The 22,520-nt window shown below is 52.2% G+C and overlaps 3 protein-coding genes across 4 annotated transcripts; 1 reads left to right on the top strand and 2 right to left on the bottom strand.

Moving 5' to 3' along the window:
- Positions 1–180: 180 nt before the first annotated feature.
- Positions 181–8,358, bottom strand: DPEP1 (dipeptidase 1). Its single transcript, XM_032231454.1, has 10 exons — positions 8,200–8,358; positions 5,944–6,076; positions 5,459–5,591; positions 4,290–4,440; positions 3,960–4,029; positions 3,421–3,597; positions 3,067–3,151; positions 2,894–2,969; positions 2,357–2,492; positions 181–877 (listed from the first exon to the last, which is right to left on the bottom strand). Exons 1-10 carry the CDS (start codon positions 8,304–8,306, stop codon positions 707–709), a joined length of 1,239 nt encoding a protein of 412 aa, XP_032087345.1. The 5' UTR covers positions 8,307–8,358; the 3' UTR covers positions 181–706.
- Positions 8,314–17,961, top strand: LOC116518172 (sulfotransferase 2B1-like). 2 transcript variants are annotated; one of them, XM_032231455.1, is made up of 7 exons: positions 8,314–8,380; positions 10,720–11,063; positions 12,936–13,144; positions 13,412–13,538; positions 15,134–15,228; positions 16,292–16,472; positions 16,625–17,961. In XM_032231455.1, the coding sequence occupies exons 2-7, from the start codon at positions 10,925–10,927 to the stop codon at positions 16,738–16,740; spliced, it is 867 nt and encodes a 288-aa protein (XP_032087346.1). In that variant the 5' UTR covers positions 8,314–8,380; positions 10,720–10,924; the 3' UTR covers positions 16,741–17,961. The 2 variants fall into 2 exon arrangements, with proteins under 2 accessions (XP_032087346.1, XP_032087347.1); XM_032231456.1 differs by lacking the exon at positions 8,314–8,380 and adding an exon at positions 11,376–11,682 and having other exon boundaries at positions 10,972–11,063.
- Positions 17,962–19,662: 1,701 nt separating this feature from the next.
- On the bottom strand, positions 19,663–22,212 carry LOC116517971 (melatonin receptor type 1B-B-like). Its single transcript, XM_032231169.1, has 2 exons — positions 20,762–22,212; positions 19,663–19,967 (listed from the first exon to the last, which is right to left on the bottom strand). Exons 1-2 carry the CDS (start codon positions 21,834–21,836, stop codon positions 19,663–19,665), a joined length of 1,380 nt encoding a protein of 459 aa, XP_032087060.1. The 5' UTR covers positions 21,837–22,212.
- Positions 22,213–22,520: the final 308 nt, after the last annotated feature.

Below are 22,520 nucleotides of genomic sequence, written 5' to 3'. Positions count from 1 at the left end.
TCATCAACTGGCATTAAGCAAAGCAGTTGCTAAGGGTGAAATGATGTGAACCCAACTGCACATTCTTTCCCCCCACTCCCTGTCCTTTGTTCACACACAGAGAGCATCTCCAAAACTAATAGAAGACTAATCTCTTTCACTCCTTTGCTTTGTTCGCTCCTAATCTCCCCAAGTGGGTGATGCATTCGAGGGAGGGGTTACAAGGAAGTAAACAGGCAGGCCAAGGGGAATACTCAGGGATTTTTGAGTAGGGTTACTCAAGGCTGCTGGCGCCGCTGTGTTGTTTTTGACCTATTCCCCGTTGTGTGTCTGCTTACTCTCTCGTCATCCCTCCCGCTGCAATCTCTGCCCTTCACAAGGTGGGGGAAAAGAGACAGGCAAACCTAAGTGGCGCGTGGTGTCGTCCCCTGTGCTCCCCCACCATGATGAACTCCCGGGATCTGCAGAGCAAAGAGGGCGGCTAGCAAATACTTGGGAAAGTTCAAAGCAGAATCTTGCTTGCCTGGCTCCTCCGATGCCCACAGTGGGGAAAGAGCAGCTGCCATTGATGGCGTTTTGGTAGCCGGCCACAAGTTAATGGAGGTAATAAGAGAACAGTCCGAGATTTGGGCAGAATTTGAAGTGCGATAGGAATTGGATGCAGAAATGCTTCTTTCTTAACCTGGCAGGATCCTCGTCGTCTGCAAGGGAGGAGATCCCGGGGCTTCTATGAGATCAATGTGGAGAGGAGCAACAGCAGGGGGAGCAGAGCAGGCAAAGCTCTGGGGTGATCCCCTTGGCTGGGGTACCCGTAGTGTGTTCGACATCCTCCTCCCAGCTCCTGGAGGGCAATGGGGGTGTCATCGGGAAATTCTTCGAGAGACATTTTGTTTCGCACCTAAGGAAGGAGGAGAGCTTGTTCAGATGAGTTCATTAGATTTAGATGTAGACTGAGCTTCCATGGGTGGAAGTGAACCGGATTCTAGATCAGTGTTTCTCAACCTTGGCAACTTGAAGATGTCCGGACTTCAACTCCCAGAATTCCCCAGCCAGCATTTGCTGGCTGGGGAATTCTGGGAGTTGAAGTCCGGACATCTTCAAGTTGCCAAGGTTGAGAAACACAGTTCTAGATCTTTTTTTTTTTTTTTTAAGTTTATACATCCCGTATCTCTCTATTGTATATTTAATAAGCACCACAATAAGCTAGGGTTTTAAAAACAAAAAACAACAAAATAAAACAAGGGAGAGAGGGGAAAAAAAGGGTGGGGGGAGGGGGGAGGCCAAAAAGGACAAAAAAAGGTCCAAGAAGGAAAGGGGGAAAGAAAAAACCCATCATCACATGCAACATGTCGTTTGATTACGGTTGTTTTAACATCTACATCTTCAAATAATGTTTACCATCTCAGATATTTCCTCTAATGTAACTAAAGGCCTCATTTTCCTTCTACACTATATATTCAGTTAACATTAGCATTGTTTTCCCCCAGAGAATATACTTCTATTCATTGTTAACCTTGCATTTCATACCTTCAAACAGAGATCTTATTCCTTCATTGTTCAACAAGGCATCGCTGCCTATATATACCAGTTTTCATTTGTTCCCCTACTGGAATTGCCTTATCAGCAGCGAAATATCATTATAGTAAGTTCTTAACCTTATACATTATATCACCAGACCTTATATTAGTACTTCCTTATATCATTGTTGAATTATTTCACAGCATAATTATATCATCATTTACTTTTTCCAATTAAGGCATAAGTGTATCATTTTTCATTTCCAAAATTTTGTTTTTTTCCCCCTTAGCCATTGATAAAACAAGTCCCATATCTTATAAAATTGTTCATCCTCTTGCTCTCTAATTTCAAATGTCAATTTACTCATTTCGGCACAGTCCATTATTTTTCGAATGATTTCTTCCTCTTTTGGTATTGTTTCATTTTTCCAGTTTTTTGCAAATACAATTCTGGCTGCTGTTAAAACATTTACAATCAAATATTTTAAGTCTTTGTTGTAGGTTTCTGGTAAAATTCCCAATAAAAAGACCTCTGGTTTAAAGTCTATTTGTTTGTGTATCATTTTCTCCAACCACATGTGGATTTTAGTCCAGTTCTAGATCTTTGTGGTCCTGATCTAACACCTTGACCACTAAAAGCACACTTCCATCTAGATTTTGTGAGTCAGAATGGTTCTCCTGGCTGGGAAGAGGTTCTCCAAAGAGAAGCAGTTCAAATAGAACTGGAAAATGAGCACAAGGTGAAAAGGAGGGGAGAAGCTTTGGGCTTGGACATTGCTGGTTTGTAGAGCTGAGGTTCTTCCATACCCAAGTCTGTTATTACCCGCCTCCAGCTCTTCTTCAGGTCTGAGATGTCTTACCTGCTCTACTTCCCCCAGGACCCGCAAAAGATTGTTGGCCAGGGCATCCTCCACCTCCTGTTCCGTCCATCCCCTCCTCAGCAGTTCAGCAATTAAGTCTGGGTATTTGGAGACATCCTCTAAGCCTTGAGGGACTCTGTAAGCCAAAGAAGCACCAGTGGAAGTTAAGGGAAGGGTTCCGTGCCCCTCGCCCCCTCCCTCCCCCTTCTCATGCCAGGGCTGATCTCTCTGGTGCTGCACCTCCAGGAGCCCACCTGCTCTCTAATCGGCCGTGTCTTGGTCAGAGGGAAAGAAGGCTAAGGGCCAGGAGTGCCGTCTCCCTCGGGATGCCTGCTCATTCAAAGTCAGGACCCATACATGCCGTAGGGACAGGGCTCCTGCAGCCCCCCACTAAAGGGCGAGTACCGTTCTTGGCAGAGCCTACAACCTGCCTACTATCTTCCAGCAATGATGCCACTCCAGCCTTGGGGGCTGGAAGCCCCACTGCAGGCTGGGCTTCTTTTACGTCGACCCTCCTCCTCCTCCTCCTGCTGATACCTGGGCACCCCATCATAGTCTCCTCCAATGCCAACGGATTTTGCTCCAGCAACGCGCTTTATGTAGTCCATGTGGTCTGCGGGGGAGAAAGATGAGAGGTTGACCGCTTTCCGTCTGCCTCAGTTCCCCCTCCCGCGTCTCCTGATGTGTCGTTCCCGCTCTGCTGGCTTTACCTGCTACCTGGGCCAGAGTGGCATGGCTGCTGCAGGAGATGTAGTCGTTGTAGAAGTTGACCATTACAAGGCTGCGTGTCTCGTTCTGCGAGGAGAGGAGGGGGCATCATCAAAGGGGCCGCCCAGAAGCTGATGCCCAGAAACAGCAGGAGCCTCAACTTCTCCGCCACCTCCTGACCCTCCTGACCCCGCTGCGCCCAGCCCCGTGTCCGCCTGAGAGGTGGTGGGCCAGTCCCTTTGAAGAGCACCCCGGGAGCCAAGGAAGAACTCCGAGCAAAGGCTTCCCGCCCGACCTGCATTGGCACTGTTGAAAGCATGTGCCGTTCGGCCCCACCCGAGCCCAGCTCTGCTCACCACTTGGCGGAGCACATCGTCCGGTACATTCCGCCTGTTTTGGCAAATGGCGTAGGCGGAGGAGTGGCTGAATATCACGGGGGCCTTGGAGACCTTTAGGGCAGCCTTCATCGTCTCCACAGAGACATGGGACAAATCCACCATCATGCCCAGCCGATTCATCTCCAGGACCACACGCTGTGGAGCAAAGATGGATAGGAAGGAGAGCTTCTGATCCCACCTGGGCCTTGAGAAGGCCTGAGAAGATGCATTCGGGAGGCTCTGGGTTCAAGAGGAAAAGCCTGCCCCAAACTCTCGGGCACAAGCCCCCATCTCACCTCAGTTGCCCCAGTGAGGCCCGTCCTTCCTATTCTGCAAGCTTTGCTCCTTCGTGGTGGCTACTTTTGCAGCCCCTGTTTCAATGGGAGCCCTTCTTAACCCGCTCTGCTTCGGGCCAATGACAAGGCCTTGTCTCCCTTTGGCAGATGAGATGCGCTGCTTGGGTAGCCCCACACAGCCCCCTCCCCCCATTCCACTCCCTCCACAGAGCCTTCACTGACCTTCCCAAATTCCGTCAAGCCATTGTGGACAGGCCTTTCCTCCGCTGTATCTACCAGCCAGTTGTCAGCCCTGCCAAGGGAAGTAGAGCCCAAATGAAGGCGCATAGGATGCTGGCGCTTCCTCCTCCACACCCTCCTTCCCTGAAGCTCCTCCCCCCCTCAATGGAACTCTTCTATTGAAATCAGTTGCCCCACGGCCCTCTTCGGCCCTTCTCTACACGAATGCTTTCAAGGCTACCCAACAGCCATGTGCTGCCACTCTGCCCTGCTCAAGGCCCCCCCCAGGGCTCTGCCCTTATTTGAAAGCAGGCTTCAGGCCTCTCCGCTTACCAGGGAGTGTTACAACTGTGGGTGAGGGTCATGTAGCGCACGCCCAGCAGGTAGAAGGTGCGCAGGACGGCCAAGCTGCTGTCAATGGAATGGCCCCCCTCCACGCCGATTAGGCTGCCCACGTGGCCAGAGGCAAAAGCCTCCCGGATACCTGCAAGAGAAGGATTCCCATCCAGCTTCCAGGGCCAGGTGCGCATTGTTCAGGGTGGCCAGCTGGGAATATGAGATGGTTCCTACCCTTAATTTTCAGAGTTAAGGCTAACTTCCCCTTCCCCCGCCTGACCCATCATGCTCTTCTGCACACGGGACAAGGGAGAATTCTGGCAGAGACGAGTTCATGGGTTGGACTAAACCAGCCAAGGGTTTGTTTCAACACTCTTAGCATGCTGGCCTCTTTCACACATCAACTAAGCTGTGGCTTGCTCAACTGCAGTCATCTGAGATCCTCAGTGCGGCAAGCCAGGATCAAACTAGTGGATGTTGTCAATAGTTAGCAATAGTTAGACTTATATACCGCTTCATAGGGCTTTCAGCCCTCTCTAAGCGGTTTACAGAGTCAGCATATTGCCCCCAACAACAATCCGGGTCCTCATTTCACCCACCTCGGAAGGATGGAAGGCTGAGTCAACCTTGAGCCTGGTGGGATTTGAACAGCCAAACTGCAGAACTGCAGTCAGCTGAAGTAGCCTGCAGTGCTGCATTTAACCACTGCGCCACCTCGGCTCGTCATTCTGTGATGACACACAAGACTTCATGCTTTGTAATCCATGGGTTACAGGTCAAATTTTGTGGTTTAGTCAATCGCAGTTTTGAAAAACGATTGCATGCATTACATGTAAACCCAGCTCCAGACAGTTTCTCCTGCCACAACAGAGGATTCTGGGTTGAAGAGATGACAAGGCTAAAACTAGCATTGGGTTTTGGCCCTGATTCCTGAGCAGTTGCTGATGGCCAGAGAAGTCGTCCTGCTTTTTTCCCTGGAAGCAGCTTATAATGAAAGGCCACTTGCTGCTCTCCATAGGCCTGAGGTTGAGCCGGAGTGCTTGGATTCCGTCATCTGGAGCAGCCCCACTACTCACCTGGGGCCCCTCTGGCTTAAGAGGCACGTGGTTGGGCCCCTCCTTGGCCAGCCAGGAAGCAACGGCCACTGGCACCATCTCTGCGCTTACCTGCACTGTCAGTAACACACATGAAGGTATCTGGGTATCGGTGGCACATCCGGTGAATGACATCGATTTGCTCCAGAGTTCGCTTTACTGCGTCTTTGTCTTGGGTGTCGCAGGGCACATAGGCTGCCCAGAACTGCAGAAGGAAGGCAAAGGTGTCTTAAAACTTCCTGTGTGAGGAGCTTTATCAGGAGGCCGCATCTGCATCAGCAGATGATCTAAGGTGCAAGTGGAGAGGACAGATCTCTGCTTTCCACAGGAAGGAAGCGGGCAGGCAGCAGAGGTTGGACCCACTGAAGGTATCTTAAAACACACACAAATCTGAAACGCAGGCGAAAGGCTAAACAAATAAGCCAGGCTGAAAATAAGCAAGTTAGAAGGTTTAGCAATTCGCAAAGATCTGAACGATCGGATGTTTCAGTAGGGAGGTTAATCTCTCCCATTTTATTGTACGGGAGACTTGCAAGTGTCATTCGTTCATCTCTTACCTGGGCTCCTACATGCCCGAGACGCAGCTTCCGAATATTGGTGTGAGTGTCTTGCAGATCCTGCAAATTGGCTGCCTTCAAGGACAGCTGGTTGTTGAATTTTGTCAGCAACTGCCAGGGCAGATCATTGTGACTATAAAAGTGAAAGATAACGTTTTATCATCTTGGGTAGATGCTGGGTTATGATACAAGAGGCTGATAGAAGCAGATTAATTGATAAGGCAACTGTCCTTGAAGATCAAAGGTTGAGATGGTAACAGTTAGTCTTCCTTACATCAGATAATTAAAGGATGGGCTGAACTTGCGTGTAACACTTAAGACTCTGGCTTGCTTTGATCAGAGAAAGCAATTCATAGAACAACAACAAAAATCCATACGTTTATTATTTATTTGTCAAAATCTCACTTGTGACTCTGGATGGGGTAGAATTAAAACACAAATGCTTAAAAACTGTATAAAAATACAATAAACCAATAAAGGAGCCAGATGCAAAAAGGAATAAAAGAAGTTAAAACCTAAAAGGCTGCGGGAAGGTGATTTAAGTGTCCACCACCTCCAGTTTTATCCATGGTTACACTTACTCTAAGGATTAATAACTAACAGCCAGCAGCCTGGTGGGGTTGGTAGAAGATCCTGCCCTTCTGACAAGGGTACTTAACAGGGCATGAAAGGCTGCTTTGTTAATGGCTTTCATTCTAACTAGGAAGTTCAGTTATTTAGTTGCATTTAACTGGAAATGGCAGAGCAACCAAACCACAAACTCTCTCTTTTTCCAATATCTGAAGGAAATAAGTTCGGCTATAATTCAAAACAAATAGCATTCAAGATCAAAGCAAGTTCTCTTAAGAAAGAGAGAGAGAGAGAGAGAGGGAGGGAGAGAGAGAGGAGAGGAGAGACCAGGTCTATTATTATTTAAAAGTTGCTTTGATCTTGAATGTTATTGTGTATTGAATTGAAACTGATCTTCCTGCCTAATTCCCAGAACTGCCAACCGCTACGCAGCTGTATTTGTTAACACAAATGGATGGAAGCCTGGAGTTCCCAAGGTTGCCTCAAATGGGCCTCCCCCCCCCCCCCCCGGCTGTTTCCACATTCAGAAGGAATCCGGGGCAAGGAGGCAGAAGAGCTGTTGGGCTTCCTGGTGCCCAGAGATGGACCCTCTTCTACGTTCTACTGGAAGTCATGCTGGTCTTCAAGAGAGAGGCGAGAGGGAGGGGGGCGTTGTAAGAGCCTCTTCACCTCTGGACTTCCCAGCCTCCAAGGCTGCCTGACCAAGTGCTTCCGCCTCAATTCCAGAACCCTCCAGGGAGAGGATTCATGTTTGGCTAACCCTCGGGGCAATCACCTGGTGGTTGATTATTCACTGAGCAAAGGGCTCCTCGATCAAGGCCAGCATGGAAGGGGGGGGGCCCTGCAGCATCTTCCCCTGCATTGCTCGGATTCCTTCTCACACCTTCATTCCCCCATTTGCTTAATGGAACACGCCCTTACACCACTCCCTTTTCCTTGCCCCAAATAGCCCCTAGCATAGAAACCTTTCCTCCCTGCGGGGCTGCCCAGCCCTCAGCTTATTTGGCTGCCTCTCCTGGCACCTCCTCCTCCACGAATCCTTCCCAAGATGGCGCAATCCAGGAAGGTCACACTTTGCCAGCGGGACTCTCCTCTCTGCTTCTGCTGCACCTGAACCTGGCCAAAGCACCTTTCATGGCCACCCACTTGCCCAAGGGAAGGTCTCGGCTTCTCCTTCTCCGCCGGCCACTTCTAGCTCAGCAGCCCTCAGTTCATACCCCACGGGGGTTTTGCTCCCAAACCCATGGTTCTATTTCTGTTGGACGACATTTGACAGTTTAATGTTTGTTCCCTATTTTGCAGAGACTCTTGTGCAATTCTTCATCCCCGGCCTTTTTCAAGGGCTCGTCCACCCCTTTCTCCCCCTTGAGCCACTCCCAAAAGGGTGTTTTTTTCTCAGGAAGCCTCGATGGGAAACTTCCTAGTTTGGCCCTTCGGATTTTGTTCCCTGGAAAGCAGCCCAACCATGTCGCACAGAACATTTTAAGAGCGCCTCAAGGATGTGGATTGTGCCAGCCCCGTTGGAAGTTGTGTGGCATTGTGCCAACCAGCCAGCCCAGTGGAAAGCTGGGCGCCAGCTGAGTGCCAGCAGGAGGCCCTGGAGGGAAAAGGGTGATCCTTGCATCTCCCAAGAAGGGGCTCTTCCTCCACCAACCCACGGCAGCAAAAGGAAGGCTCTGGTCTTACCCGTCCACCACAGGTGTGTTATTCATTATTTTGATTGCCTCCAGATGATGGACATCTGCCAAGCAGACGGAGAAACAAGCCAGCACGAGGAAAGACACCAGCAGCATCCTGGGGCTCTGGACCAGCAGCAGAGATCTCCTCCAGCGTTTCCTCCCAGGGATCCTTAGAGACAAGTGAAGTGGTAAGGACACAGGGAGTGCCCTGAGTGGGATCCACCCATCATGTGGTGGCTCCTGATAGTGAGTGTGGCTTGGGAGGAGCCAGAGAAGGCTTCAGGCAGCTGAGCTCCTCCTGCCCTTTGAGCTGAGTGAGGAAGACCCAAGGAGGATCCCCCTGGGAGGGACAAGCGCGGAGAACCCGGGCAGTCGCAATTCCCTTCCACTTCCTTCGGTGGACCCCAGGCCCCTTTGAGCCCAGGGGAAAGACCCTCCTGGCCCAGGAACCTTTTGGCCCCGAACTCTCTTTCTCCTCCTGGCTCAGTTCTGAGGAGCTCCAAGTCCCCGAGGCCTCCTCCCTCGGAAGGGATCCACTGGGGACATTGGAACGAGGCAGCATCTGGGTGGGGACAAAGAGGGCCAGGTGGTTCTTCCTTCGGAGCCCCCTCTTTCTTTTCAGGCTAAGCATGAACAGCAGACGGCAGGGGTTTATTTATGGTGGAAACAGACCAGTCCTCACTTCTTTCCCCTTTCCTTTCATCTAAGCAAAGGAGCAGCAGATCCCAGGGCGAAAATCAGCCTTGTGCAGAGACTGGCTCTCTCTAGATCCAGTTCTGTTGTTATCCAACCTTGCGCTCAGTCAGGGGGAAAGGGGGGGGTCCCTGGGTTCAGGATTGCCCGTGGTTCATGGCGTCACCAGGTCTACGGAGCTCCACTTGGTCGTGCCAGTCACACGTGGAGATTTTGCAGCTGTTGAAACCCAGGGGGTTGACGAGCTTGAGCTGCGTTGGCTTTGAAAGCCTTGAAGGGTGATTCCCCTCCCCTCCATGCTCTTTGGCAGATGAGCTTGCAGCGGTGGGCATAAGAGGCAGCCCACTTTGCCGTACTTCAGCCGTGCTCTTCCCCAGGTTTGATTCAGCAGCTCAGCGCAGCTAATTGGGAGGGGAGCGAGGGTAACAAGGGACCTGGTAGGGTGGGGTTCTGATGAGGTGAGCCACACGGTGGTAGCCTCCATGGGAAGGAGATGAGGAGGATCCATGTGTAGATGGAATGTGGGGGCGTGGAGGCAGCCGCGATGGCTCCCTGATTCAACCTGCCTGTTAGAGCAAGATAATTAGAAACCAAGAGACAAGAGGCTTAGGAAAGAGATAAGCCGGGATCAAGTTAATTGTAAGGGCTTTCTAAGCTCCTGTTAAATTTTAGGAGGGGGAGGCAATGTGTCCATTTATCTATGATTTATGACTTTGTTTGCTTTTAAATTGATTTCCATGCAAAAACTCACCCTAAGAGGGGATGATGTGCTTTGTAAGAACCGCATAAAATGAACTTACCTTGAAAGGGAATCTAGACTTACTTTGGGACATTTTTCCCTGCCCCCCCCTTTATTTGTGCAGCTGGGAAAGCCGGGAGAAAAATCGGGGGGGGGGGGAATGAGACACCAACCCCTGAAGTTGAATTTATGACTGCATAAACCTGAGCCTTGGTGTTCTTCTCCAGGCAGACTGTGAGGGCTAATCTGGAGACAATTAAGAAGACACAACATTGGCATCTGGGAGTGTGCAGAGTTCCTGAAGGACAGGTTTAGGTTTAGGTTTTTATTGGGATTTATATGCCGCCCTTTTCCCTGAGGGGACTCAGGGCGGCTTACAACCACAGGGGAGGGGAAGTGCAAGGTCAAAACAAACACTTTGTGACTTCACCACCAGGCAGAAAAAGACACGGATCTCACATTCTCCTAATCCGTTGTGCTTCTTAAGTTACCTTGCATGTAGTCAGACAGGTCCAATTATTCGCATGCTTTATATGCTCCTAATAACCTCTTAAGCAGGTCAACTATTATAACAAACCGATCAGGTTTTTCCATTCTTGCATCAATAACAAAGTAGCTGAGAAAAACAGCCAGCAACCCACAGGAAGCTTTTCCCCACATGTTATACCCTTGTTTTGTGCTCCCCCCGCCCCCCCAAGTACAATTATGAGTATAATGTGCAACCTTTTTTTCCTTTCTGGCCCAGTTTCTCTGCTCATAAGCCAACAGTGCTGTGTGCAAACCCCCAAATGATTTGTTTTTAAAATTAAGGTTAAGACTTGCTACTTGCATTCATATTCACAAAAACGGACCAGATGTGCATAGCTGCTTTGTCAAATTGCTGGCATCTCCATGAATAGTCTGTTCTTTGTCCTGCCATTTGGATTTTTTTTAATTTATTTATAAAAAAAGGATTTGAAATAAAACAATTAGCCTTGGAAACAGAAGGACAGCGTATTGCATACCATCCAGTTTGGCTGAAAGATCAAGAACAGTTGGAAAAACTCAACCAGAGTTATGAAATTATTGATTAATTTCTTTTGGCTTTATTTCCAGTAGTAGGGAAGAACCTGAGCCGTTTCCAGAGATAAAGGAAGCTGTCCTTCTGAATCCACCTGCTGACAACGGTTCTGCCTTCAGCAGTTCTGGTTAGAAAAAGCTCGTTTTTGGGAGGATACCTCCCACGGCTGGGCTGAGCAGGCGGAGGGGAGGTCCTTTGGCTGCAGGAGAGCAGAGAGGCCTCCCGGGTGCTGCCAGCGCCATGGCTCGGCTGGATGTAACCGAGGTCTTTGCCAACATACGCCTGCCGGGACACCTCCACACCGAGAGCTCCCTCCACTTCGCCAGCCACTTTGAGTTCCAGGACACGGACGTCCTCCTCGTCACTTACCCCAAGTCAGGTAAAGCGGGTGGTGGGCCCCTGCTAGGAGAGGAGGACGGAGGAGGCTCTTTGTTTCCCAGGCAAAACCAAATACAGTTGTGAGATTAAGTAGCTGAGTCTGTTTACTCAAAGTCCAAAAGGGATATTGGGAGCCTTTTGAAGCCGTCTGGGACGGCTCAGAGGGGACAGTTCCTTCCGCTCCAGGCCTCTCCAGGTGGGCTCCTATTCCTCCCTCCCTCGGTGGGCCTGGAGGGCCTTTTTCCCTTGGGGGGGGGGCATGGAATATATCATTCATAAAAAAACTGCTCCCCCCCTCTCCCCCTCTCTGCAGAAGCTCCAGTCTTTCTTGTTGTTTATTTGATGCCCTGAGAGGAAATGCAAACTTCCCTCAAAAGAATGGAAAGCTGAGCCAGGGCACCTTTGAACCAGGGCATTCTAGTTCCAGTGGCAATTCTCTCATCAGCTTTATTAGAATTTTTTAAGCAAAGTAATAACCAGAGAAGAAAATGAAGAAAAATAATAAACAGGGAAGAAAGAAAATAGAAAAAAAAAACAGAAAACGAAAAGAAAGTTGTCAGAGAAGCAATTTCCGGGTCTTTCTGACTGTGGTCTGTCTTGTCAGCAAAAGGTCCATCAAGGTTTGTAGTTACGGATCAGCCATCTTTCTCTAATCAAGCCGGTGAATTTTGCCATCTTTGATAGCTCTGTCATCTTCACCGGTCTTTCCTCCGTTTCATAACCTTCTCCTTTTTGTGCCACCGCACCAGTCTTGCAACGTAGCATTTCCTTAAGTAACCCTTAAGAAGAATTTTGTGGCTGTTGGAGTGTGGAAATCCACCAACCCTTTTGATAAATAAAGGGGAACCAAGAGAGGATGGTAGGACTGTCTTATCTGGCCGAGTCTAAAACAATAAGTGTTCTCTCTTGACTCAGAGGGAAACGATGGTCTTTGAAATATTCAGAGGCAGTGGCGGAGTTAATCATTGACTGACCCCTCAACTACTGCCCAGTTTCAGCCTCCTGCTCACAGCAAGACCAAGATTCATCAACCAGATCTACATCCTCACCCCCACTCCAGAGACTCCAAGAGGTCCCCTCTGCTCCTTTAGGTAGTCTTTACCACGGGATCCCTGAATCCCACCCTGCCCCAGTTGGAGACAGGCTGGGCCTCTGGCTGGAGGCCTCTGGGGCCTTGTGGAGAAAGAGGAAGTGGGCAAAGAGAAAAGGGAGTCGTCCCTCTTTCCTCGTCCCCTGGACTCCCGGGGCCACTAGAGGCCCTCTGGCCCTTCAGCCAAGCTGGACCGAGCACCCTTGTCCACCTTGCCTCAGTAACTGCGGAGGAGGGAAGGAGAGAATGTTTGCCTTTGCGTGGGGGGGGGGGGTCTTTCTCGTAGTTGCATAAATGTTCTTTCTTCCAGTCGGATGAATATGCTGGCACAACTGGTTCTTCCCAAGAGCTGATCTCTAATCTGCATGCCTGTCTGTCCATTGTTTATGTTTAATGAACTATCCATAAGGTAGTTACTGCAGGTAGCTGAAAGGTTGGTAGAGCCCTCGGCGTTCTTTCTTCTCCCACTTCCGTCAGCTGCCGGGGGAAAGAGCACCCCCATTGCTAATGGCAGAGTGGGCTTGGGGAAATGTGGGGGTGCACCTTTGCTCCTTTTAAGTTGCCCAGCTGACAGGCCAGCAGGGTCGAGATGCCCAGACATAATTTCTACTGCTCTTCTCCCGAATGGTCGTCTGAATGGATGGATGGAGATGCCCCACCACTTTCTTTTCTGCACAAGGGGTCTTTCCCCAGGGAGGGAAACCTCTGGAGTCCTTGCAGTCAAAAATCCTGCAGTTCCACAGGTCGTCATGTCATCAGCCAGTCTTCTCTCCTGCCCTCCAGGCACCACGTGGATGCAAGAAATCCTCTCCTTGATCTACAGCAACGGCAACCTCCAACCCATAAAGACTCTTCCCAACTGGGCCCGGGCTCCCTGGGTGGAGCACACCTATTTCCAAGAGCAGCTTCAGCACATTGGGTGTCCTCGGCTCCTCACCACCCACCTGCCCCAGTCAGTGTTGGCACCTGCCCTGAAGAAAGCTAAGCCCAAGGTACGTCTCGGGGGAAACCCCGTGGGCTCCTTTCAAGAATGATGATGGCAAAGCCTTCGGGTGGGGCTACCCTGGGCCTCCCCAGGGGGCTTTCAGAGGGACGTAATTGGGATCGTCAGCTTAGCATGGCATGAGGGCAGCCGTGGTGTCTCTTGTGAAGGTAGTCGAGGAAACAGCAGCCAGAGGAGACCCAAGGTTGGGATGGCAGGTGGTCAAAACAGGAAGTCCTTTGGGGGGACCAACCTGTCCATTCTTTGCCTGCTGCAGGTGATCTATGTGGTCAGGAACCCAAAAGATGTTGTTGTGTCCTACTACCATTTCCAGAGAATGGCCAAGTTCTTCCCTGACCCAGCTTCCTTTGAAGGCTTCCTTCACGATTTCATGGCTGGCACCGGTAAGTGGAAAGGAGGATCTGCCCCTTTGAGCCACACGGAGGTTATTTAAGGGCCACCGGTCTCCAATTTCACTGCCTTTGTGGGCCTCCCACTGTCTTTACGGCTCTCGCGGTCTGCTTTCATTCTGCATTTTGTATTGCAACTGCAGCTGTGGGGGCTGTTGGGGTTGCGCATTCATTTTAACAAGGTGTGGGCAGTGTTTTAGTTTTAAGCCGGGGTCTCTGAACTTGGCAACTCTTAGACGTGTGGACTTCAACTCCCAGAACTCCTCAGCCAGGGCAGCTGGGAGTCGAAGTCTGCAAGTCTTGGAGTTGCCACGTCCGGAGACCCCGGAGGCTTAAAGCGCCCTGGCTGCATTGTAGCAACTGTTTCCAATTAGTCCCAGAAGCTGTGGTTCCGTGGCTGCAGGCAGAGGTTTCCGGAGACTGGTGGGAGCCTCTCCCAGTCTGATGATCTCCAGATGTGGTGGAGGATAGTTCTGCTTGTGCTGGCTGGGAATTCTGGGGATTGCGGTTCCAGGCATTCTTCAGAGGGCATTGGGTGGGCGACGGTGTTTTCAGGCAGGCTGGGGATGGTGAATATGCTGCTCTTCGACCCGGCTGCTTTCATCCTTAACGGGTTGGGTTTCCTTTTAAAAACTTGGTCCCTTTCCCATCCTTCAGCATTGACAAAGTAAGTGTTGTCAGGCGTATCTGGGGCTGGAGGAAAGCATTTCTGCTCTTGAATGTACCCCGAGACTTCCCAGGAGGCGAAGGATATTTTTTTCTGAGGGATTCCTGTGTCGGATCCCAGCCTTGAGGGTGGTGGAGGAGCTGCCAGTTCCTAGAAGGCGCTTCAAGGGCTGCCGGACTCCCCTTCCAGCCCATCATTGCAGCCTTCATTCCAGCACGGTTTAACGGCTGCCCAAGACCCCGAGAAGGGGTCTCCTTCGTGACCATACTGAAGAGCCAGAGGGGGGCACCAGGAGCGGCTCTTTAAAGCACACTGTGGAGGGGTTTTTAAAGCTGGTTCTGACAGGTTCTGGAGAACCGGCAGCGGCAATTTTGAGTAGTTCGGAGAACCGGCAAATGCCACCTCTGGCTGGCCCCAGAGTGGGGAGGGAATGGAGATTTTGCAGTATCCTCCCCCTGCCACGCCCACCAAGCCACGCCCACAGAACCGGCAGTAAAAATATTTGAATTTCACCACTGACCCTGTGGCGGAGCTGGCAACTTTCCAGGGGGGAGAGGGGCGATTCCTCCATCTGGGGGCTTCTTTCGTAGCAGGGCAGATACCAAAACACACCTGGGGGGGCTGGGGGGGGTTGTCAGGGAGGGGCTGCTTTGCCAGGGCTCTGCCAGTCCTTCTCCCACCCAGAAAGTCCATCAAGCCCTGCCTGCTCTCGGCATCAGGCTGGGAGGTAGACGGATTCGAAGCAGAGGCTGTTTTGGAACATTTTGTGACTTGAGTCTCTCCGGGTGAATCATAAGCGCCGCTGAAGGGAAGCCAGCAGGCTGAAATGCCAGCAAAGGATGTGGCTCCTTCTCAGTTGCCAGGAGGCCAAGCGGCGTCTTTCTTTCCCCCTGATCCTGCTCTTCTCCCTGCTTTGGAACAGTGCACTACGGATCCTGGTTTGAGCACGTGAAGGGCTGGCTCGGCTGCCGAGAAGAGCTGGACCTCTTTTGCATCTCCTATGAGGAGCTCCATCAAGTGAGTTGGCCCACAGACGGGCGCAGGGAAGGAAACCGGCTTGTTTTGAAACAAGATGGTGGTTTCAAATGCTGGCCTGTTGTCAGGAAGAGGGTCGTGTGAATGGGAAGAAAGGTTAGGGAGCCTGATCCGGGCTGGCTCGTGAGGCTGGAGTGGCAAGCATTGAAGGAAGGAGCCTCCCTGCCCAGCTGCTTTCCCTTCCCTCCTAGGACAGCCAGGAAAAGCTCCAGGCGTCAGGCCAGGCCAGGAGGGGGGGCAGAAAAGCGAGGGAGGGAGGGAGGGAGATTTGGGAATGGTCAGCAAATGAAGAAAACAGGCCTCCTCTCTTATGACCGGATTCAGCCCTACAATGCAGAGGAAAGCCAATGGCCCAAAGTAGATGATTTTTTGTTTGTGTGGAAACCACTTTGGTTTTTGCCTTTTCTGGTTTCCCGGCAGCCGGGTGCAAGCGTGGCCCTTCCCATGCGCCCAAACGCCCAACTCCTAGCTAGCCCGACAAGCTGTGGAACTCGTGAGAGTTGCTGGCTAATATCCCGAAGGCCACATTTTGTCCCTTGGTGCTCTCAGATGGAGACAGAATAGTCTCTCCTGATGTGGTGGAACACAATTCCCATCATTCCCAGCCCACAGATCCTTTCCTGCCACAGGGTTCGGCAGTGGAGCTCTTGCCTTGGGCCAGGGCAGCCAGGTGACTCCTTCACCCCTTCAAGAGTCGAAGGATGGGCTCCCTTCAGAGAGGTCCCACAGCTCCTGCTCTTCTCAGTCAGCATTGATGCCTTGCTGCTCTTGGCCTCTTTCTCCCGGGGTCCTAATCTTTCCTGCCCTTCTGCTGGAGGCTATAGGGCAGGGGGCCCCAAACCTGGCAACTTTAAGACTTAAGCATAGCTGGCTGGAGAATTCTGGGAGTCCACAAGTCTTAAAGTTGCCAAGTTTGAAGAGCTCTGATAAAGGGCCTGCTTTGTTCATCCCCTCCTTCTTTTCCTCCTCCTCCTCCTCCTCTTCTTCTCTTTGGCTCCTCCTCCAACTCCTCCTCCTTGTCATCCCTTTCTCCTGCCCCTCCCAGGACCTGAAGTGCTGTGTGGAGCGGCTGAGCGCCTTCCTGGACCACCCAGTTCATCCAGACCAGGCTGAGCTCATCCGTGAGCACTGCAGCTTTGCTGTCATGAAAGAGAACGTGATGGTGAATGGCACACTGGTTCCTCCTGAGGTTCTGGATTTCCAGAAAGGCCAGTTCATGAGGAAAGGTCCGTGAAGGGGGCGGGGGGGCTGAGGGGAGGCTGGCGAGGGTGGGTGCAGTGCTGCCTTTCCCAGGTTCACCTCCACCCTTAGCTTCCTTTGCTAGCTGACCCCCCGTCCCTGCTGCAGACTCAGCCAGATCTTCCTTATGCCCTTCCAGGGACCGTTGGCGACTGGAGGAACCACTTCTCCCCCGAACAGAGTGCTCGATTCAACGAGAAATACCAGCAGGAAATGGGGGGCCACCCCTGGCCCCTCCGGTGGGACATGGACTGAGAGCAGCTGCTCCAAGGCCTCGATTGGCCTCTGCTTGTCTTAGGACGGCAGCTCCGGCATCGGACGGCCTCCCACTGGGAAGAGGAACTGGGAAGTAGCCCAGCAAGAGAGAATTCTTTCCCATCTGCTGTCAGGCTGCTTTTTATGAAGAAAAGCAGGGGACCAAATCGTTTCTTTTGAGGAAGGGGGGAAGGAAGGCCACCAGCGAGACAGTTTCTGTGCTTAGAGTTAAGGGCTTGCTTGAGTCACACCAGTTGCTGGAAATCTTCTTTCTTTCTTCAATAAATCTGACTTATTTGCAATGTCCCTAGTGGTCCCCCCCCCCAGCTTGTGCAGAGAGAGAGAGAGAAGAGTAGCCCAAAGACCATTGGAGGCCTCCCCTCCTCTCTTCCTGGCAAGCAAAGGGGGCTTTTTGGTGGGGTCTTAAATGGGCTTTCAGTGAGCTGGCGAGCGCACAGCTGCACAGGCATCCTTTGGCAGCTGCCTTTCCAGATGTGCCTGCCCCCTTTCCTCTTCTGCAAATGAACTGGCCAAAGTGTAGCATAAGAAGGGCCCATTGTCCCCAGTAAACAGCAGGGTATTATCCAGGATGAGAAGGACAGCCGGGTCTGCCATTCTAGAGCACAACCATCATGGAGATGCCAACAGGAGGCACACTCAAGTAACCGCCTTCTTCTGGGCCTTCCTCCAGATGTGCCACAGCTTCTCCCTCTCCTGTCATCCTGTCCTCAGTGGGGAGGGAACTCCAGCTGAATGTGCTTGGAGGAGAAGACCAGGCTGGGAGAGGACGTCCTCTAGACTCCGTGTCCATCAGATGAAACACGGGGACTTCATGGGCGAAAGCACCTTCTCCGGTCCAGCCCTGCAGAGAAGCCAGCAGTGTGGAAGAGAGCAGGAAGCCTCATCCTCTTTCATTATTAAGGTTTTTCTGCTGAAATCCTGTGGTGGGAAGCATTTTCCTCCCCTTCTGTCCCTCGGGATGTTGTCCTGGCAAAGGAACCAGATCCTCAGTGGCAACTTCCTCCAGATAACTCAAATTATTGCTTAGTAATACCTCCTCGGCCCCCTCACCAGGCTTCCCTTCATCCCAGGAAGACACTGCAGTGGGGAAACATATTAAATCCAAAGACCTTTATTTTTATTTAATACAGCTAAATGTCATCTTTAATATGTTTTATCCAAGAAAGTACAGTAAACAATTCAATAAAGGCAAGATGAAAAGGGTGTTCACAGAACATTTCAAACCATAGTTTAAAAAAAAAAAATCCAAAAAAAAGAGAGGAAGAAGCAGATTTGAACGGTGATAAAAGGTATTTCTCATAAATGCTGCACATAATAATCAAGGCTGGGAAAGGCGCCCGGAGGGAAGGCAGGGGGAGGACCGGGCGTGGGGTGGGGGTCAGTAAGAAGAACCGAAGGGCTCTGACATGCCACCCTAAACCCGCCTCTTCTCCACAGAAGCCCCGCTGACATTCCAGCCCAACCTTTCCACCCAGGGTCCTGAGCAGCCTTGGCCAGAGCCCTCTTCCAGCCCAGCGAGATGAAGGTGCCCGCTGAGAAGAGTGGCAAGGGCAGCCCAAGGTGGGGGGGGGGGCTGCTTTGGCCATGGCTGGCTGGCTAATTAATTCCCACAGCAGAATTCCTGGCCTGACCGGAGCTGCCCTGCCTGCATTTCCAGGGTCTTGGCAGAGTGAGGCCCACAAGTCAAGACCAGTGAAGCTGCCTCTATTGTGGCACCCATAAAAACGGGCGGAGCTTCAGCCCCTCTGCCACGTCCACCTCTTGGCTCTTCTGGCCAGGCCCTGAGGTCCCTCGTGCTGCATTTTATTCCACCCCAGCACACAAAACACACCATTCCTCTTAAATTGGGGGCAGGGAAAACAAAGAGGAGACTTTGATCTGTCCCAGTTAGGTCTCTGCTCTCAGCCCAGTATATAAAAATATAAAAAGCTCAGTATATAAAAATTAAGGAAAGGGAGGAGAGAGAACAAGGAAAGACAGCTAAAGAGCTGAGGAAGGAAGGGAGAGAGGGAGGGAGGGCCGACTGGGCCAGGAATATGGGGCAGTGTGGGAAAGCTGTGGTGATCGGCCACAAGCCAAAGAGGCTTAAGGGTCTTGGAACATACCCCACCTGAGAGGAACATTTCCCAAGATAGGAGGAGGGTATGTCCTAAAATACTACCAAGGAGGGCAAATCACATTCATAACTTTCTTCTTTCGGGAAACTGATTAGCATAACATAATGAAGGCTAATCAGCAAAAGACAAGATGCATGTTTCTATAATAGAGGACCCCCCCCCCCCACGGTTTCCCTCCCCCTTCAGTTGATGGGGGGACCAGTCTGCCCAACTGTTGTGGCCGAGTCCACGGATCCAGCTAAAACCTTCTCTTAGATCTCTAGTGAACAGCAAAAGTCCAGCCATTAAAAGAAGGGAATTAAAAGGGAGTTGAGCTTGTCTTGCAAATCCTGGGCCTGGTTTCCTTTCCCTGCTTCGGCCAAGCAAATCGGTGGTGAAGGGAAGGCAGAGGGTAAAAGGCAGGATGTGAGAACTGCTCACCCCGGAGATCTATTTTACTCCGGATGCCCCCAGAGCGTCCCCTGAGGCTGCTTTCTCACCTTCCCCGTGAAGGCCTGGCATGGAGCCCACCTTGTTCTCCATCACCCACCTCTGGTCTATGTCCTTGGACGGTCCTGGAGAATTCTGCCTGGAAGGTCAGGCCAGCAGGGGAGGGGGCTGCAGTCACGTTTTCAGTTCAACTGACTTGATGGATGAACCCATTTCCTGAAATACCTTCCAGGGTCCGAGATCTTCCAGGTGACAAATACTTCTTCAGTCGCACAAAAGCCACGGACACCGCGGGGCCTTTAAGAGCTAAAAAGCCCCTCCCTGTAAGAAGACCGGATTGGGTTCCTGCAGGCGATCAGCCATGCCGAGGAAGAGGGAGGCCGTTGCTGGAAGACGACGCAACAAGGGAGCAACCTGGGGGAAGGCCGGGAGGCTCACAATCCGTCCTCACCTGAGCAGAGATGCTGGGGAGGGGCTGCCTCCGCAGGTCCTGCTCAGGTAGACAGCAGGTCAAGCAATGCTTTTGCCCAACCTTCTGGACTTTGTGCCGGAAGTTCCTGTTGACCCAGAAGTAGACAAAGCAGTTGAGGAAACCACTGCCAATGGGGAGCCACAGAGCAACTAATTCCAGCCAGTCGGGGACTCTTTCCTGGGTGATTGCTGGGAAAAGAGAGAGAGAGAGACAGACAGAAGTAAGTTTCTGCAGGGTGTCTGCATTTTATCTGGACATCTGGGCTCCTTCCTCCTGCCTGAGGTGAGTTCAAGGCTTCATCGCTTATATCAGGCTGATGCCTTCAAGGCTCCCTAGTGGAACAACCACCAGAATTCTCAGGAAATGTTTCATGTCAGGATTATGGGACTCATCGCCTACCTGGAGGATGGCTTGCCCCTGTTATGACAAAGCAGATTTCTTTCGAAAAATTACAAGCTCGTAAATCAAAAACTAAAAAGTTGCCTCCTTGTCTTTAGAAGAGCATCTCCACCCTCCTCCCTTGACCCCTGAACACCTTCCCTGCTCACCCAGACGGCGGCCGCTCCGAGCACTGACCCAGCTGCTCCTGCCTCAGATCGGAAGGGCCAGGCTTAACCCCAGCACCGAAGGCAAACGGCGCATCAGCCTTCGGCCACCTGGCATTTTGCAGGCGTGCAGAAAGGCCTTTGTGTGGGGAGAGATAATGGGGACTGTGCACAGGGACAGATCACTGCCTTGGGAAGGCTGATGATGACAACAGAACTGCTCATTACAGCTGCCAATATCCCTTTTGAAGAGTTGAGAGCCAATCCCCGAGGGCCCCCCACCCCCTTCCCTCCTGTCTGCTGCCCCACCCCCATAGGTTGTCTTCCTTGACCACAGAAGACGAAGGACTAATATAGCTGCCCTCTCGCGTGGCATAAACCCTCCTGCACCTCTGCTGGGTGCGTGTGTTGCTGTGCCATCCGCTTGGGGCACTTACCGTTGTACACGATGGTGCCCATGCAGGGGGCCCAGCAGATAAAGAAGGCGAAGACGACCGGGAGCAGCACTCGGGCAGCAGCGTCCAGCTGGAGCATCCGAAGCCTCTTGGGCCACCTTGCCTTTCCTTGCCAGCTCCCGTCCTTCCCACGCTGGCGCTGCGAGCGGGCCACTAGCCAGAGGCGCATGTTGGTGAAGGCGATGGTTGCAGCAGCTGGGCAGAAGATGGTGCCAGCTATCCAGAGGGAGTAGGAGGGGTTGGAACCATAGTCCGGCTCACACAGCAGGGCGGCCGCAGAGAAGCGGACCCGGAGGACGGCCACAGGGGCCGGGATGGCCAGCGGCACCAAGAGGAAGACGGGCAGGAGCCAGGCGGCTGCGATGAGCAAGAGCACCCGCCTGGGGCTCAGGAGGCGGCCATAGTGGAGGGGGAAGAAGACGGCCACATAACGCTCCAGGGAGACCCCAGCCAGGGAATAGAGGGAGGCCCCGAAGAGGCTGGAGTTGATGAAGGCCACCACCCGGCAGTAGACGGCCTCTTCTCTGGCAGCCTCCTTGGGGGCCGCTGGGCCCAACTCCAGGCTCCGGTAGAGGTTGAGGGGCACCACCAGGACTGCCAGAGCGGCATCTGACGCAGCCAGCGAGAGCAGCATGAAGCGGCTGCTGTGGCTCCAGCCGGACACCGAGGAGGCCAGCACCGCGATAGCCAGCCCGTTGCCCCCCATGACCAGAAGTCCCAGCACCCCCAGGAGAGTCACTTTGAGCAGCCAGGCCTGGCAATACGGGGGCTGGCCACAAGGGGCGGGCGGGCATGGGCTGTGTAGCCAGGCTGGCTTGGTCTTGTCTCGGGGCTCACGCACTCTTGTCAGCTGTCTGCTGGTGGTGGGGCTTCCCTCCCCACTCAGGAGGAACCTGCCTCCCCTGCCTTGGTCCAGAAACCTTTGCTGCCCAGGGCCTGGCAGCTTGGGCCCTCCGGCCGAAGGGGCCTCTGCCCAGGTCTCCCCCTTGAGAGCAAAAGCCAGGAGCAGCAGCAGGAGGGCACAGGAGGGGCTGCCGGAGGCCACGAGGAGGGCCATGAGGACTGGCCTCGCTGTTGCAGCTGCAGGGAAGTGGTTTGGCCTCTTGAAGCAGCGCCTTATATGGCCTGGCCCCCGTCCTTCCTCAGGCTGCCCAAGGAGCCTTCACCTTCCCAACCTTGATTCTTTAACACCTCCGGGTGGGCGGCCCAACCTGATCTTCTCCAAGTTGACCCTGCTGACAGTGGGTTATGGGTAGTGTAGTCCAACGGCCTTGAAGGACTCAGCTGAGGAGAGGTGGGGCAGGACTTTACCTGGAGTTTCAGCAGTGCGTAGAAAACCCAGAATTTTGGACTCTTTTTATGAGGAGAGAAATGTGAACTGCCTATTTTCCTCTCCAGATGCCTAGAGGACACCTGGAGATTTTCTAGGCTTCCCCAACCGCTGCCTTTTCCCAATAAAGTTCTCCTTTCTGCTGTTTTTCTACGGTCCTCTGCCTGGAGTATTTGCAGAATTAGAGCACCTGTTTTTAAAAATGCCTGGAAACAAAGGAAACTGGGATGTAATGATGATTCCTCTTGACTAATTTCTGGGGGAGGGATGGGCTGGGTCACATCCTGAAGCTAAAAAACTGATCCCTGCAATCTTTTATTGCAAAATGAACAGTGTGACATCTGACTTGCAAGGCCCAAACTCAATGGCCCTTTTGTTGCAAGGCAGCTTCCAACACTGACCAGGAAGGAT

The sequence above is a fragment of the Thamnophis elegans genome, chromosome 14, assembly GCF_009769535.1.
Source record: "Thamnophis elegans isolate rThaEle1 chromosome 14, rThaEle1.pri, whole genome shotgun sequence".
Classification (NCBI taxonomy): Eukaryota; Metazoa; Chordata; class Lepidosauria; order Squamata; family Colubridae; genus Thamnophis; species Thamnophis elegans.
This window is presented reverse-complemented; position numbering and strand designations above follow the sequence as displayed.

Excerpts from the sequence above, each read along its gene's own strand:
- DPEP1 (XM_032231454.1), bottom strand. The coding sequence starts at position 8,306 with ATGCTGCTGGTGTCTTTCCTCGTGCTGGCTTGTTTCTCCGTCTGCTTG. Across the intron at positions 3,152-3,420 it reads ACGATGTGCTCCGCCAAGTG|AACGAGACACGCAGCCTTGT; the intron begins GTGAGCAGAGCT and ends CTCTCCTCGCAG. Across the intron at positions 2,970-3,066 it reads CACTCTGGCCCAGGTAGCAG|ACCACATGGACTACATAAAG; the intron begins GTAAAGCCAGCA and ends TCTCCCCCGCAG.
- LOC116517971 (XM_032231169.1), bottom strand. The coding sequence starts at position 21,836 with ATGGCCCTCCTCGTGGCCTCCGGCAGCCCCTCCTGTGCCCTCCTGCTG. Across the intron at positions 19,968-20,761 it reads GGGCACCATCGTGTACAACG|CAATCACCCAGGAAAGAGTC; the intron begins GTAAGTGCCCCA and ends CTCTTTTCCCAG.
- LOC116518172 (XM_032231455.1), top strand. The coding sequence starts at position 10,925 with ATGGCTCGGCTGGATGTAACCGAGGTCTTTGCCAACATACGCCTGCCG. Across the intron at positions 13,539-15,133 it reads CGATTTCATGGCTGGCACCG|TGCACTACGGATCCTGGTTT; the intron begins GTAAGTGGAAAG and ends GCTTTGGAACAG. Across the intron at positions 15,229-16,291 it reads CCTATGAGGAGCTCCATCAA|GACCTGAAGTGCTGTGTGGA; the intron begins GTGAGTTGGCCC and ends TGCCCCTCCCAG.